This window comes from Neopelma chrysocephalum, unplaced genomic scaffold, assembly GCF_003984885.1.
Source record: "Neopelma chrysocephalum unplaced genomic scaffold, ASM398488v2 Primary Assembly neopelma1_42, whole genome shotgun sequence".
Classification (NCBI taxonomy): domain Eukaryota; kingdom Metazoa; phylum Chordata; class Aves; order Passeriformes; family Pipridae; genus Neopelma; species Neopelma chrysocephalum.
In genome coordinates this window covers 9,165,115-9,178,713 of record NW_020897700.1, presented here as the reverse complement: position 1 = coordinate 9,178,713, position 13,599 = coordinate 9,165,115, and the positions used below count along the sequence as shown (strand labels likewise).

The 13,599-nt window shown below is 38.8% G+C and overlaps 1 protein-coding gene across 10 annotated transcripts in view; it reads left to right on the top strand.

The window, feature by feature from the left end:
• TENM3 (teneurin transmembrane protein 3) overlaps positions 1–13,599 on the top strand; it is a 1,346,985-nt gene that overhangs the window by 1,215,630 nt on the left and 117,756 nt on the right. For all 10 annotated transcript variants that reach the window (XM_027676660.1, XM_027676662.1, XM_027676663.1 and 7 more), the window contains 2 exons: positions 150–254; positions 11,580–11,818. In XM_027676660.1, the coding sequence (XP_027532461.1) occupies positions 150–254; positions 11,580–11,818 (344 nt within the window). The remainder of the gene's footprint in view (positions 1–149; positions 255–11,579; positions 11,819–13,599) is intronic.

The window sequence follows — 13,599 nt, the reverse complement described above, 5'->3', positions numbered from 1 at the left end:
GAAACCTTTCAATATGATTTCTGAAGTTTCTTCAAACTCTCTTAAAAAAATCACAAGTTGAACAAAAGAACACTTTATTAAGAAATTATCATCAACATCATAAAGTCAAGCACACAATTTACAAAATTAAAAGTAACCTCTTTCTACAGTTGCATGTCTGCAGTTGAGTTTTCCATCCCAGTAAGTGCGGCTCGAGTTGAACCAGAAAGGAATTTTAACAGATTCTGGAGATTCTTTCTGTCACATTCTAACAGGTGAGGAAACAATACCAAATGTAATGGCAAAACAAAGACCCAGATGACTGTATAGTGTCTGCATGCCACATCTCTGATAATACTGATTGCAGAAAGAGGAGTCCAGCTCCAAAAAGGCCTGTGTGGAAATAAGTACCATTAAAGATAAAGTTCTGGGCACAAGATGTAATCCTCTGCCTTGTTGAATCCTAAAGGGTGGTCTCTCAGTTCTATGAAACTTGGTATGTTGCATATGAGAGACTGTGCAAGCATAGTACTCACATTTTCACCAAGGAACAAAAATTAATGGAAAATAGGAATAACAGTTGCATCACGTGTGTGCACAGTTACCAAGTTGGTGGTAGTGGCTGTAACTCAGAGGTTATGACAGTTCTGTTGCTGTGGTGACACAAGTCTGGCTGTGTGAGTGACTGCTGATGGCACAGTAGTGGCAGCACAGAGTTCATCACGGGTTATCATGGACTCCAAATTGCAAGAGGAACACAGCTATGGACTTCAGTAAGTGAACTAAGGTTCACAGATCCATTATGATGGAATCTTCAGCCTGCTTGCAGCTTGAGGCAGAATCAGATCCTGTCAGTCACTGAGAGAATAATACTTCACTTCTTTAACTTCCCACTGCTTTTTATTTTAAAATGTCCAGTAGGTCAGTGAGGCCTTTCAGAGGCAGACAAAATTTCAACCTTTGTTCCAACTTCTGAATTAATCCTTGTGTAAATAATGCAGCTCTGAGTCTCTCTTAAAAAATATTTCTTTTTGAAATAGTTTCCGTGTGCCTTTTGAGATGTTTAGAGCATAAAGTTCTCTTTCAGCTTTATGAAGATGGCAAGGCTAGTAAAAAGATTGGAGGAATAGCTATGCCCTACCTTTCTTTGATTTTCTACCTGGAAAGCTTAACTTATTCAATATTCAAGACAGGAGTGGCCAAGGTTAGAATGCCTCATCTCACATATGACTTTTCCTGTCTCTATCTTGGTAGGGATATGATGCCAGAAGAGCAGAGAACAATATAAGGAGCTGTAAAATATAAATTCTTACTGCTCACATGAGCATTTCAGATCCTTACTGCAAAATTCAGATGCTTTCCTCCGCTCTCTCTTCCTTTGCAGACAGAAGAACTGCAATAACATGAATATTCTGAATATCAGAAAGTGCATTAAGGGGCTGTCAGGTTCACTCCAACTGCTGCCTGCTTCAGAAGTGAACATCACCAACGATATCAAGAGCCAAGTCACTTACTGTAACGTAGATGGAACTCTCTATAAGTACTAGTCCTCTAAGAGACCCAGATGAAGCCTGTAAGGAGAACAGCCACTTGATACTTTTTCAGCAATACATAGGTTTAGTTTCACTCTCATCTGGACAGTAGGTAATGGGACAATCCTGCAATGAGCAGTATAAGTAATTAAACTGGACTAGGTTTCTTTGCTTCCGAACATGAATCTTTCTTTGCACTGGACTCTCCTGTGCACTTCTGCAAAGTGTGGCTTAGCATTGTTTATTCCCCTTGTTCATCTTCACAGAGTGCAGCATAGCAGAGAGGAGCATGAAGGAATGGGATTGGCAACGCCTTCTCATCATATCGGTTCTTTTGATCCTGTGCTGTGTGTGATACATATCACAGAAGAGAACTCCTTCTTCTCTGGGGTATAGAACTAGCAGCCTGAATCTGAATTTGGAGGAATAAATAATAGGAGAACACGTGCCCTCTGCTTGCTGTAACACTGTATTCTTTCTTGCACCACCAAAAAGGTAGGGGCAATGCAGAGGAAGATTTACTCTTGCACACCAAAGAAGAGGAAGTTTGGGGCTTTTTTCAGTATTCAGTCCTCCAAGTCACCGTGTCTTGGTGTCTTTCACACCAGGTTGGGATACTGTCTTGTCTGAATTGCTCTTGGAAGCTTCAGCTGCAGGTTGCCATGCCTGAGTTCTCCAGTCTTTCTCCATCAGCAGCCAGCAGTGGAGCGGTAGGCTGCCGGGGGCCAGATGTGAAAGAACACACAAGCAGTAAGGAAGACACAGCCTGAGTAGTGCTTTTGTTCTTTCTTGGCTTTCAGTGTTCAATTTGTAAAGAAAGCAGGTCCTCGGTGTAAATCCATCCAAATTCAAGGAAGTGTTACCATATGTAAAGTGTTTTTCTGAAACATTTGAATAAGCTGGTAGAAGAGGCTTATCTCCAGTTCTCACAGATGTTCCTCTGTTTTTGCATATGGATAATAGCATGCTTCTCTTTCTTTCTTTCCACCAAACTTTGATCATAATTTCATGTGTTGTGATCTTGGAGCTTTTTCCAGGATTATGATAGTATTAATACTGGCTCCAAGGAAGCGGAAATTCACTTTTATCTCTTCCTAAGCAATTTTTTGATTGCAATTCTGCCCAGAAAATAAACTAAGACAAATTCACAGTGCAGCATGTTTCTGTGATGGCTTGGATTTATGTTAAATGTAGCCAGATGTTTCTGTGGAAGTCAGTCATAAGCTTGTGCTAAGGGCAAACACCACCAGCTACAAGGTTTTGTCTCAGAAGAACCTTAACAGAAGATGAACACAGGCATAAAGTGTTCACAGAGAAACAAAAATCCAATTCCTGCTGGAGCCTGCTGGGAAAGCTTATCTCATGCATCAGTGAACCAGAGTTCAAATGAGACCTAGCCAGTAATTTCTGTTATCTTTTACATCTCTCCTATAATGTCAGTCGGCAGAGATTAATCTTTTTTTTCCATCTGTTTCCTCAACTCAGTGCAAGGAATCATATTTATTGATGTGATCTATCCATTAGTGAACCAGGCAGAGCTCTCTAATGTCAGGTGGCAGGGGAGGGTCATGGTCTCTGTCAGAGAACCTAGTTCAATCCAGCATGAATAGGGTCTGTCGGCAGAGAGAGGGCACAGCAGTCAGTAGGTGTAGTACTACGATTGATTGCAGTCTTAGACCATTGTCTTTTCCACAGTTGATGGTTTTTTCTGATTCTGACAGTTAATGTATCTGGTGGAATTTTTTTTAACAAACAAAAAGCAAAATAACCCATTCCCAGGAGGGAAAAATTCAGCTGTTTTGCATTAATGATAGTCAGGGAGAGATAAATACAAAAGCTTTAATGAGAGAAGTTGGAGCAAACTAAAATAACTGCAGCTGGATATATCCATCTTCTCTTTAAGTAACTTTCTTAAGATTAATTGGTTTCTTTGTATGGAAATGGCAAAGAGATAGACATGCCCTATTTCTGTATGTGTCAGTGGTGAAATATTTGAGGTAGAGAATGAGAGCTTCCAAACCTGTCTATTCTATCTGACTTACCTGTGCCCATTTGAAGTATCAGAAAAATAGAAAGATACAGATGCAGCTACCCTTATGTCTTATTTGCTTACATTGGCCTCATGGTGCTGCCAGACTTTTGTAGAAGGTGCCTTAATGCTTTTGAAAAGCAGAATTAGATTGCTTCTGTCTCCATATAGGTGCACTGTGGATTGGTACCATTTTAGGGCAAAATCTGGTGGTTTATTTTCAGTTTAGGTGAGCAATTATCACAGTTGTGTTCATTACAAAACAGAATAGTTACAGTTTTTATTCCCAGAAATTCAACAATAGCATTCATTATATTAAACGTCAAACCCAGGTCATTAGGAGTACTATTGAATTCTGAGCAGAGAAGTCACGTCTCCTGAAGTATTGGTCCTGAGGCCTAAATATGCCACCAAAACATAAAATCACTAAAATTTACATTTCTCTTAACTTACATTCACTCAAAGTGGATTTGATAAAAGTTTCTTCCACCTCTGGAGGCTTAGGAGAATGCAATTGATGTGTTCCTAATTCTAGGAACTGGAGTGAATCCAGGCTAACAGACTGAGGACCTTAGCAGAATGCATACAACACTTTACCTGGGCTTGCTTACAAGTGTCTTAATTCATGTAATAATACCCACAGATTCAGCACACCTTGGAGACAAATAAATAATTTTTAATAGAGTTAGATACTGTCAGATTTGATTTGGTTTTTGGGGGAAAGATTAGCCTGTGCTCCACATTGTAAAAATTGGTGTTCTCATTTCGTAAAGTATTTAACTTGTGATTACAGAGAATGGTATTACCTTAGCTGGATCAGTCATGTAAAGTACAGTGATCTTTTGAGCCAGCAATGGTCTCCTGTTGGTAATTGCTGTTGTGTCCAGGGTTTTTCTCAAGTTGCAGGGCGAACAGATGAGTCAAATATAACAGATTAGTGGACTTGTTACTTACATGAAAGAAATTTTTAGACAGTTACAGATATATCTAAATATTTGGGGGTCCTTTGATACCTAAGGGTGAAAGAAACAAATGCAAAAAATATTAGGGATAGTTTTTCTTTCCTCTTTCACCTCTCCTCAAGTCACTTTCTATTCCATCAACTTCCAAATGTCACTTCTGTTTTATTCTGCACTGAAACAACAGGTATCTGAAAATAGCTTTCCTCAACTCCACAGTTGCCTTTGCTGACCCATAAAAAGCCAAAGTTTTGCTTTTTTGCTTTAGGCAATTACTTCTTAATGCTTTTGTATGTTTTACCCTAAAAATAAAGTGAATCAAACAGTAATATTATAAAAAATTGTTTTTGTGTATTGCAGTGCAAACAGTACATATTCGTTATACAAGAACAAGGGAGTGATCAGTTGAATTTAAATTGAAATTGATAAAGGAAGATATATGTTGATACAGTGTGTGTTTAGCCTACAGAACAAAATGCCACAGAACATTAGTGAGAGCATGAGTTTTGGACTGTTTAGCGAAAGAGTGAGCTGTTAGTGAATAAGTAGACTGGAAGGCATTCACCCCCACCTTTGAACTGACCACTTTCAGATAGGGTATTGTTCCTGGTGATGTACCCTACTGCAGTAATTCCTGTTTGTGATTATTTGGGTACAGTTATCTGTATCTGTACACAGATTTTGTACCTGTAACTGCTGTCTATCAAATAAGATGTTCTCTTTCTCCACAATTTTTGGAATGGAGTAACTTGCTCATTGTACTGCGTTATGCTTGGGGGAATCCTACCCCTTACACTGTTTTTCAGACAGAAACCTCCTTCCGAAATCTAGACCATAGATAATTTCTAATGTTGTGTGCCTTTTGTAGTCCTGTCTTCTGAGTGTTACAGCTGTTCTCCCTCAGTTGTCTTCTAGTAGTGGGCTGTAAAGATCTGATGAGCCACATATCTTTAATACCATCATGGAACTGACCAAACAGATTGCATTTAGGACAGTATAGGAGACAGTGCTGCAAGAAAACCTGTACTGCTGTGGCACTATGACATTTGTCATAGTGGGTCTTGGTGGAAGCTCTCTATTCAGAAACATGAGCAAACTAATAGATTTATCCTCCTTCAGATTTTTCAGGTGCTGTTAGTATACAAAAATACACAAGGTTCAAGATTTAGGAGGGAGGGATTTAGGTTTTTAAATGCATATATTCTAAATATAATTTTATTCTGGGTCAGTGGTATTATAGCTGTTAAGATGAGGAGTGTTTTGTTATTGTATATCCATAAGGCCTAGCAATATTGACCTTTATTCTATGACAGCAGTTGTCAACTAAATAATAATGCTGCACAAAATAACTATTGCTACCTTTAAATCTCACTGGCAGGGTGATAAACTATATTCTGACATACTTTGAGAAGTTCAATAGAATTTTGCTGGGCCTTATTCACTAAATCCATATTTAGTACAAATTTTGTAGAAGTCCTGTGTGACGTAATACATTGTGGCATACTTGATGTGGACTTCAGCACTCTTGGCAGGATGGTGCTGTAAGAAATAATTTAAAACAGAACTAATATGCTGCCAAGAAAGTTGTTTGAAATGGTAAGGTAGGTTCTTTCACATGTCTTTCAAGTATATGCAAAGCATTCTATATATATGATGCCCAAAACTGGAGAAATTAATCTTTTGCAAGGTGAAGCAATTTCAGCATAAACTAAAAAGAAGAAGTCATGTATCTAATGTAAAAATTATATTAGGAATGTTAAAATTATGCAGTAACTCTATACAAATTGAGACCAGTCTATTTATAAAGTAATGCATAATATTCCCTTATGCTTGGTGATAGTTTATTTATATAATACCTCAACTTCTGGCAGTCTGGAGTTTACGGCTTTCCAGATGTGTTTATGTAATATTGCATTCATTGATGCATAGTATCCATTTTCTTCTAAACTGCGGTCAAAAGTTCTTGTCATAGATCCTTTAGTAAAGAAAGTTATTTTAAATCACATTTCTGTTACTGGACACCTGGCTATCTTATATCTCAAAAGTGTTTGGGCTTCTGGGCTGAGTCTTACTGTCCTTTAATATTTTGATAATCTATCTCTTATTTCTCTAAAGATAAAGTTTTCAGTTAACTTAGTCTTTCTGCCAGATTCCTGGATGGGTTTTGTCACTTTTTTTATCTCTTCTGTTTTCCCATTTACTGAATTTAGTAGAGAGTGCTTCAGTTTTATTTTCCACAGAGGATGTGGCAGCATAAAGAAAATCTAATTTGATGTGAACCCCACCCCATGCAAGCTTAAGAAGGAAGAAGCCATCTGCATGTCAGCCAGTGCACACCAGCACTTGGTTAAACACCAGCATTGAGTTAAATTAAAAGCATGATTATTTTACTCTTATTCATATGCTTGTTTTCTGAGCTGACACCTTTGAGGTTTTTGATGTTCTGAGGTATTTCTGTCCTTTCTTATAAGGACAGGAACTTAAATAAAATGCCTTCCATTTGTGAAATAAGGGGACTTCCCAGCTGTCTTTGCATCCAAGGACTGTTTTATAACATAACTTTGTATTTTGCCCTCAATCTGTAGTTCAGATTTGTTAGATACTAAATACTCCCCCCACTAAAATGTTAAGATTAACTGCACCTTTTATTAGCAACATCTATTCAATAAGCAGACAGAAATATATATTGAATAAATATAAAAGTAGAATATTATTTGCTTTATTGAATTATTTAATAAAAAACAGAACTGTCTTGTCTTGTAAAATACTACCATGATTCACTGCATTTTTGTACTCCATAGCTTAATAAAATATTTAAAGTGCTGCTTACATGAAGATCTAGCAAGTTCCTGTTATGTGATCAATTTTGAATGGAAGATACACTATTGCAGATGCTATAAGCTCCCTGTGAGATGAAATATAGTGTAATTGCCCATAAGTCAGTACCTGGTCCAGTAGTGCAAACAGTTTAGGCTTTAGAAATTAGCTATTTGAGTTCCATGGTTTGAAAAGACAAGATATATGGATATTTAGATAATTAAAATCATTTGTGGATGGATTATAATTCAAGAGCATTAGAATTTCAGCATTATCTGGAAGCAGCCTGGATTTGTTGTCAGATACCATATCCTTCTAAACGTCTCATAGGAACAGTTTGGCATGGCTCAGTGAGGCAGACAAGATGTGCAAGTCTGATAGCGTTACACTTTAAATACTTATCACTCAGAGTTAATGTAGCAGGAGAGTCTCTGACAACTTTGTTAGTAACTGCACACATTAGAAATAGAGAGAGCCAAACAAATTTTCTTAACCCAGTAGAAGATGCCAGACTGGCTTTTCTGTCATTATTTTTCCCTCAGCGTTCAGCCAGACAGTGCAACCACTCTGGCATTGTATTCATGGGAATGAAATCAAAAGAGAATAGCTTATAGTGAGGAGCTGTGCTGTGTCCTGCCTAAGACTACACACTGCTGAATTCCTACTGCTGAATTCCCACAGCATTCTCCTAGAGAAACTGTCCATCACAGCATGGACAGGCGCACTGGGTAGAAAACTGGCTGAATGGCCAGGCGCAGAGAGTGGTGAATGGAGTTATATCCAGCTAGTGACCAGTCACGAGTGGTGTTCCCCGTGGCTCATTATTGGGACCAGTCCTGTTTAATTTCTTTCTCAACCATTTTTATCAGTGGTTTATTGATGAGATCAAGTGCACCCTCAGCAAGTTTGCAGAAACACCAACTAGGGTGGTAGAGTTTATCTGCTGAAGGGTAGGAAAGTTCCACAGGGGAACCTGGACAAGCTGGATTGATGGGCCGAGGCCAACGGTATGAGGTTCAACAAGGCCAAGTGCTGAGTTCTGCACTCAGGTCACAACAATGCCATGCAGCACTACAGGTTGGGGGAAGAGTGCTTGGAAGGCTGTCTGGCAGAAAGGGACCTGGGGGTGCTGGTCAACAGCAACTGAATGTGAGCCACCAGTGTGCCCAGGGGCCCAAGAAGGCCAATGGCATCCTGGCTTGTATCAGAAATAGTGTGGTCGGCAGGACTGGGGCAGTGATTGCCCCCATGTACTCAGCACTGGTGAGGCCGCACCTTGGATCCTGTGTTCAGTTCTGGGACCCTCAGTAAAAGAAAGACAAGGAGGTGCTGGAGCAAGTCCAGAGAAAGGTAACGAAGCTGATGAAGCATCTGCAGCAAAAGTCTTGCGAGGAGCAGCTGAGGTAACTGGGGTTGTTTAGGCTGGACAAGTCTTTGAGGGATCTTATCGCTCTCTACAACTACCTGAAAGGAGGTTGTAGCAAGGTGGGGGTCAGTCATTCTCAAGAGTAACAAGCCACAGGACAAGAAGAAGTGTCTTCAAGTGGCACCAGGGGACGTTTAGATCAGATATTAGGAAAAATTTCTCCCCTGAAAGGGTTGTAAAGCAGCAGAACAGTCTGCCCAGGGAAGTGGTTTGGTCCTCCATCATCCCTGAAGGTATTTAAAAGACATCTACATGTGGCACTTAGAAACATGGTGTAGTGGTGGACTTGGCAGTGCAGGGTTAATGGTTGGACTCGTTGATCTTGAGGGTCATTTCCAACCTAAGCGATTCTGTGATTCACATGTAAAAGTCACAATTCTCTTTCAATGCTAGAGATGAACTGTCAGAGCTATGATGGTTCACACCACCGCTGTCATCTCCCAAGTTTATCTATGGAACTAACTCCTCAAAGGCTTTGAGAATATGGGTTACAGTCTGTAGTATGTTGTGCTCCACCAAAGCAAATGTCTCAGCTCTCACTTTCTCAGAGAAAAAATAAAAAAAAAAGGAAGGAAAATATCAGTGGCAGACTGTTGCATTTTGTTAAGGGCTAAAGTATATGGAGTTCCATTCAAGTGCTCTTATTATACCAGTTTCCATTTTTAGTCTGTTGAGTCTAACAGCAAGACAGGAGGATGTGAAAATTGCAGGTTGGTCAGGCAGCTTCTTATTTTTAACATGGAAGCTGATGTTTAGGAGGAGTATTATTATATCTACTGTATGGCTTTCCTTCTGTCCCCAAAACAGTACACATTGCACGTGGAAAGGGAAACAGCTACCTTTGTGTTTGGCATTTTCTTGAGATCTGTATAGACATACTTTGTGAAATATACCTGGAAAAAGCATTTACCATATGTAGCCAGAAATGAAAGAACAATAAAGATCAAGTGGATAAAGCACTTTATCAGGACTTAATGAATTTACATGATTCTGTGAATCTGCAAAACCAAAGTAATGCTTTTGTAAGGTGTAAAACATTTTTAACATAGGGCTCATTATTATTATTATTTTGGTGTTTGTTGCATAGCAAATGTCACAACTTTTAATGAAATACCTTCTTAGGAAGGATTTAAACCGCTAGGTCTTTGTCTTTTGAAATTGGTGGTAATCCTCAGAATTCAGAAGCCAAAAAATCTGGGATGTGCTCTTGTACATCAGTAGATCTAGTGCATATCTCTTTGTTGTTACTGCCAACAGGTTTAATATTGTTCAGAATGAAGTAACCTATGTAACGTGTTTCATGGAATCATGTTTGTAATGCAAATATTTTCAAGGAGAGGGCCTATGCCACGATGTTCTAGTTCACCTGTTAACCTCCCATAGAAAAGTCATCTGCAAACAACAAATCTTATCAACTGCTGATATTTTTTCACAGGCTGCAGTGGAGCAAATTAATTTTTCGTGTCTTTACAGTGTATTTCTGAAAAATCTGCTACACCTGTGTAAATTGGTCTATTACTGTGCAAAGATCCAAGGATGGTCCCAGAGAATGAAAGTCCCATCAGCTAAGAAGCAGTCCACAGTGCCACGTAGTGTACATACTAAGGCTTTTCCCCTCCACAGCTGGCTCATTTGGTGCTAGATCCTCTGACCCACAGTTGTGTAGGTGACATGGAATAGGCAAACACAGTGTAGGCGTGTGCTTAGCTTCAGGAGGACCTGGGTATCAGCAATTCATGAGTGTCTCTTACCTATTGAAAAATGCAAACCACTCTAGTTCTGTACAGCTGGGGGGTTGGTAAGTTCAAAAGTCTCCGCAGTGTGCTTTCTTACCATTTTTAGCTATAATGTATTCATTTTGCAAGCGTAATTAGGTAAGGCCAAGCCATATGCTACAGAGTTGCCAGCATAACAAATTGGTGGAAAAACCCCTGGTGCAAAGATCTTTCTTTGAGGTTTTGTGGTTGTAGAGTTGTGTACGTGCATGAGGAGAAAAACTCCAGGTAGTATATGCCATTCTTAGAGGCTCTTTCAAAATAATTATGCTTGCATGAACTAAAATTAAAGGATTATACCATAGAGAGGCTTGGGGAGTAGTATTTCCTTTGGAAATTTTAATTGAAAAAAAAAGTTTACTGGTAACTCACAGTGTGTCTTAACTTTGGCTTTGCTTTTTGTATCTGTTGCTGGCTGTGGTTCCTCCTGAGCACTTACCAAGTATATTTCTTTAGAGTACTTCTCCTAGGCTGTAACTAGCTGCTGTATCCATAATCAGATTTTTTATGGTAAGATTATGTGTGAGTAGATGTGAATTACTGAACTGATTATTTAGGACACATACAAAAAAAAAATCTTTTAACTGACTATTTTTGGCAAAGTTGCCAAAAGTTTGTAACTGAATGATTGCTATTTTCCTTGTACTTAACCCAGGAAAGCTGTGATAAGTAGTGTGGATTGCAGTCACATTGCTCATTATTGACATTTTAATGGAGTTCCCTGTAGTCTGTAGCAGAAGCCAACACAAATAAACAGCAGCAGAAAGCCTGTCCCTACTTGTTGGATAAACTATGAGAGACTTCCTCCCTACTACACTGTATTTTGGGTAGTTCTGTTTCCTGTCTGGATACCAGTGTATTACTAATGTTTGGGGGGCTTTGGTCTTTACTTTAAAGGAAAGTGTCTCTTTATGTGTGAGTGTCGTGACGAGTTATTGCTTCTACGACCCTTTGTAGATTGGATGTTGTGAAAAATAGGCAACATTAAACAAAAGATGTGTGATTGCCTGTGCTCCAGCTTGATTTACTTTTATACTTTACAATATATTCTTTCTTTCACAGGCATTTCCTATTCAAAACAGGAACAGGGACCACACCGCTGTTCAGTACTGCAACACCAGGGTACACAATGGCATCCGGCTCTGTTTATTCCCCTCCTACTCGACCACTACCTAGGAACACTCTATCCAGAAGTGCTTTTAAATTCAAGAAGTCTTCGAAGTACTGTAGCTGGAAATGTACTGCACTCTGTGCTGTAGGGGTCTCAGTGCTGCTGGCAATACTGCTGTCCTACTTTATAGGTGAGTCCCATTTTTTATAATTGTCAGTATGAACAGTGGTGTCTGATGGACTGTGTATGCACTGTGACATACTAACCTTTAACTAGCAAAGTCTTTGGTAACACTAAAAGCCACAAGGGTTTAATGAAAAGTAGCAATTGTTTAGAGGAATTAGAAAATTGTAATACTTTGCAGTCATTCTGTAGCTTGATGGTTAGTGAATTAAGTTCAAAGAAGTATTTGAACTCCCATTAAACTATGCGGTGTTAAGTTCTTATAAAAGTATGTGTAAAATATAGGCTGTAAAAATTCCATGGTGTGAATATAACTTGCAAAATATCTATGGAACTCTTCTCCTTCCATTTTGCTTGACATATCAAAATGTTTAAGAATGCTAACAATCACTTATTTCATCATTACATACACATACATTTGTGTATAGAGCTAGAGCAAAAGTCTAATACAGACATTTGATTGCAGGATAGGAAAAATAATAGTCCAAAAGGATAACATGCAGTGAAGATGTAGACTTCTTCCTCTCCTGTGGGTTGTTTATTTTTAATTATTGTCACTTTTCTCTATTTGTTTGTTAAATTCCATTTCCCAATTTTTATTTTAGATTTCCTTTATTTCTCATCTCTTTAATTATTTTCATAAATGTTCACTACAAATACTATATAATTGGAGTTCTAGGCAGTTAATGGGGGCAGTGTTTTCGATGAGAAGATGTCATTGACTTTAATAAGGGAGCAGAACAGTATCATTTTGCACTCATAGCTTCCTCTGTGACTTTGTCCAGATTACAGATTTTTTCATCTCTGAGTCTGTAAATGGTCTTCAAAGACTTTAATTTAACTGATTTATTAATTAGAAGTTTTAAGTCACCACAGTTACAGAAATATAAGAGCAAGGGTCTGGGTTTTGTTATTGGTTGCACACAATTTCAGAGTCTTAAGGAGTCAAGGAAAGAAAATAGAAAGAGGAGAGTCAATCTCTCTTTCCCTCCCTCTTCTTAAAATCAGTGTAAATTAATAATAAAGCCTAGAAGGCCTTAAGATCTTTAATCTTCATTGCCTTTGTTGAAATAAGCTTTTCAATGCACGACGTAGCTTAAGCTGTATAAAGCCTTTGAAGTAGTTCTTACTGGGTTGGAACTCTTGTTAACAATGCAAGAAACTGGGTTGCGGAGTAGCTGGAGAAATTGCTCTCTGCCCCAGCAAAGCAGAGCCCCCTGAGCACCCTTTCCCCCTCAGCTGCCAGCCCCAAAGAGCAAAAGGCATGTGTGCAAATGTAGGGCTTGCCACTGCTGTTGAACGCCCTTCAATCACTGGATTTGTGGTTATTTTGTGTGAATGTGCACAGGAGTTTAAAGGTGTGGTTTAGAGTTAAGCTTTGACACTGGATCTTTTTTGAAGTGGGATTGAAATAATCCCACTTATAAAACACAGTAATTGTGCTCAGTCTCTGTAATACTGCCTCATAAGTCATCAGAAGTAAACATCTGCTACTAAATAAATACATAAATACAAAAGAAGGAATTCAGCATGAAGTGTCACTGTCAAGAGCCAGGAAAAACAGCCATACATATAGTAAAATACTGGAGACCTGATTCTGAGCTGAGCTCTACACTTTGCTAGCCTGAAAGAGCCAGATTACTTATGACTCTGAGGGGCACAGGAAGATAGCTATACCAGCTTATTTCTCCCAGAGGCATATTAAGAAATATAAGCATGTCTAATGCACCTCTATTCATGTATTCAGAAAAAAGAACCAAGCTTTCCAGTGAGTGAGAGCTTTCAGCT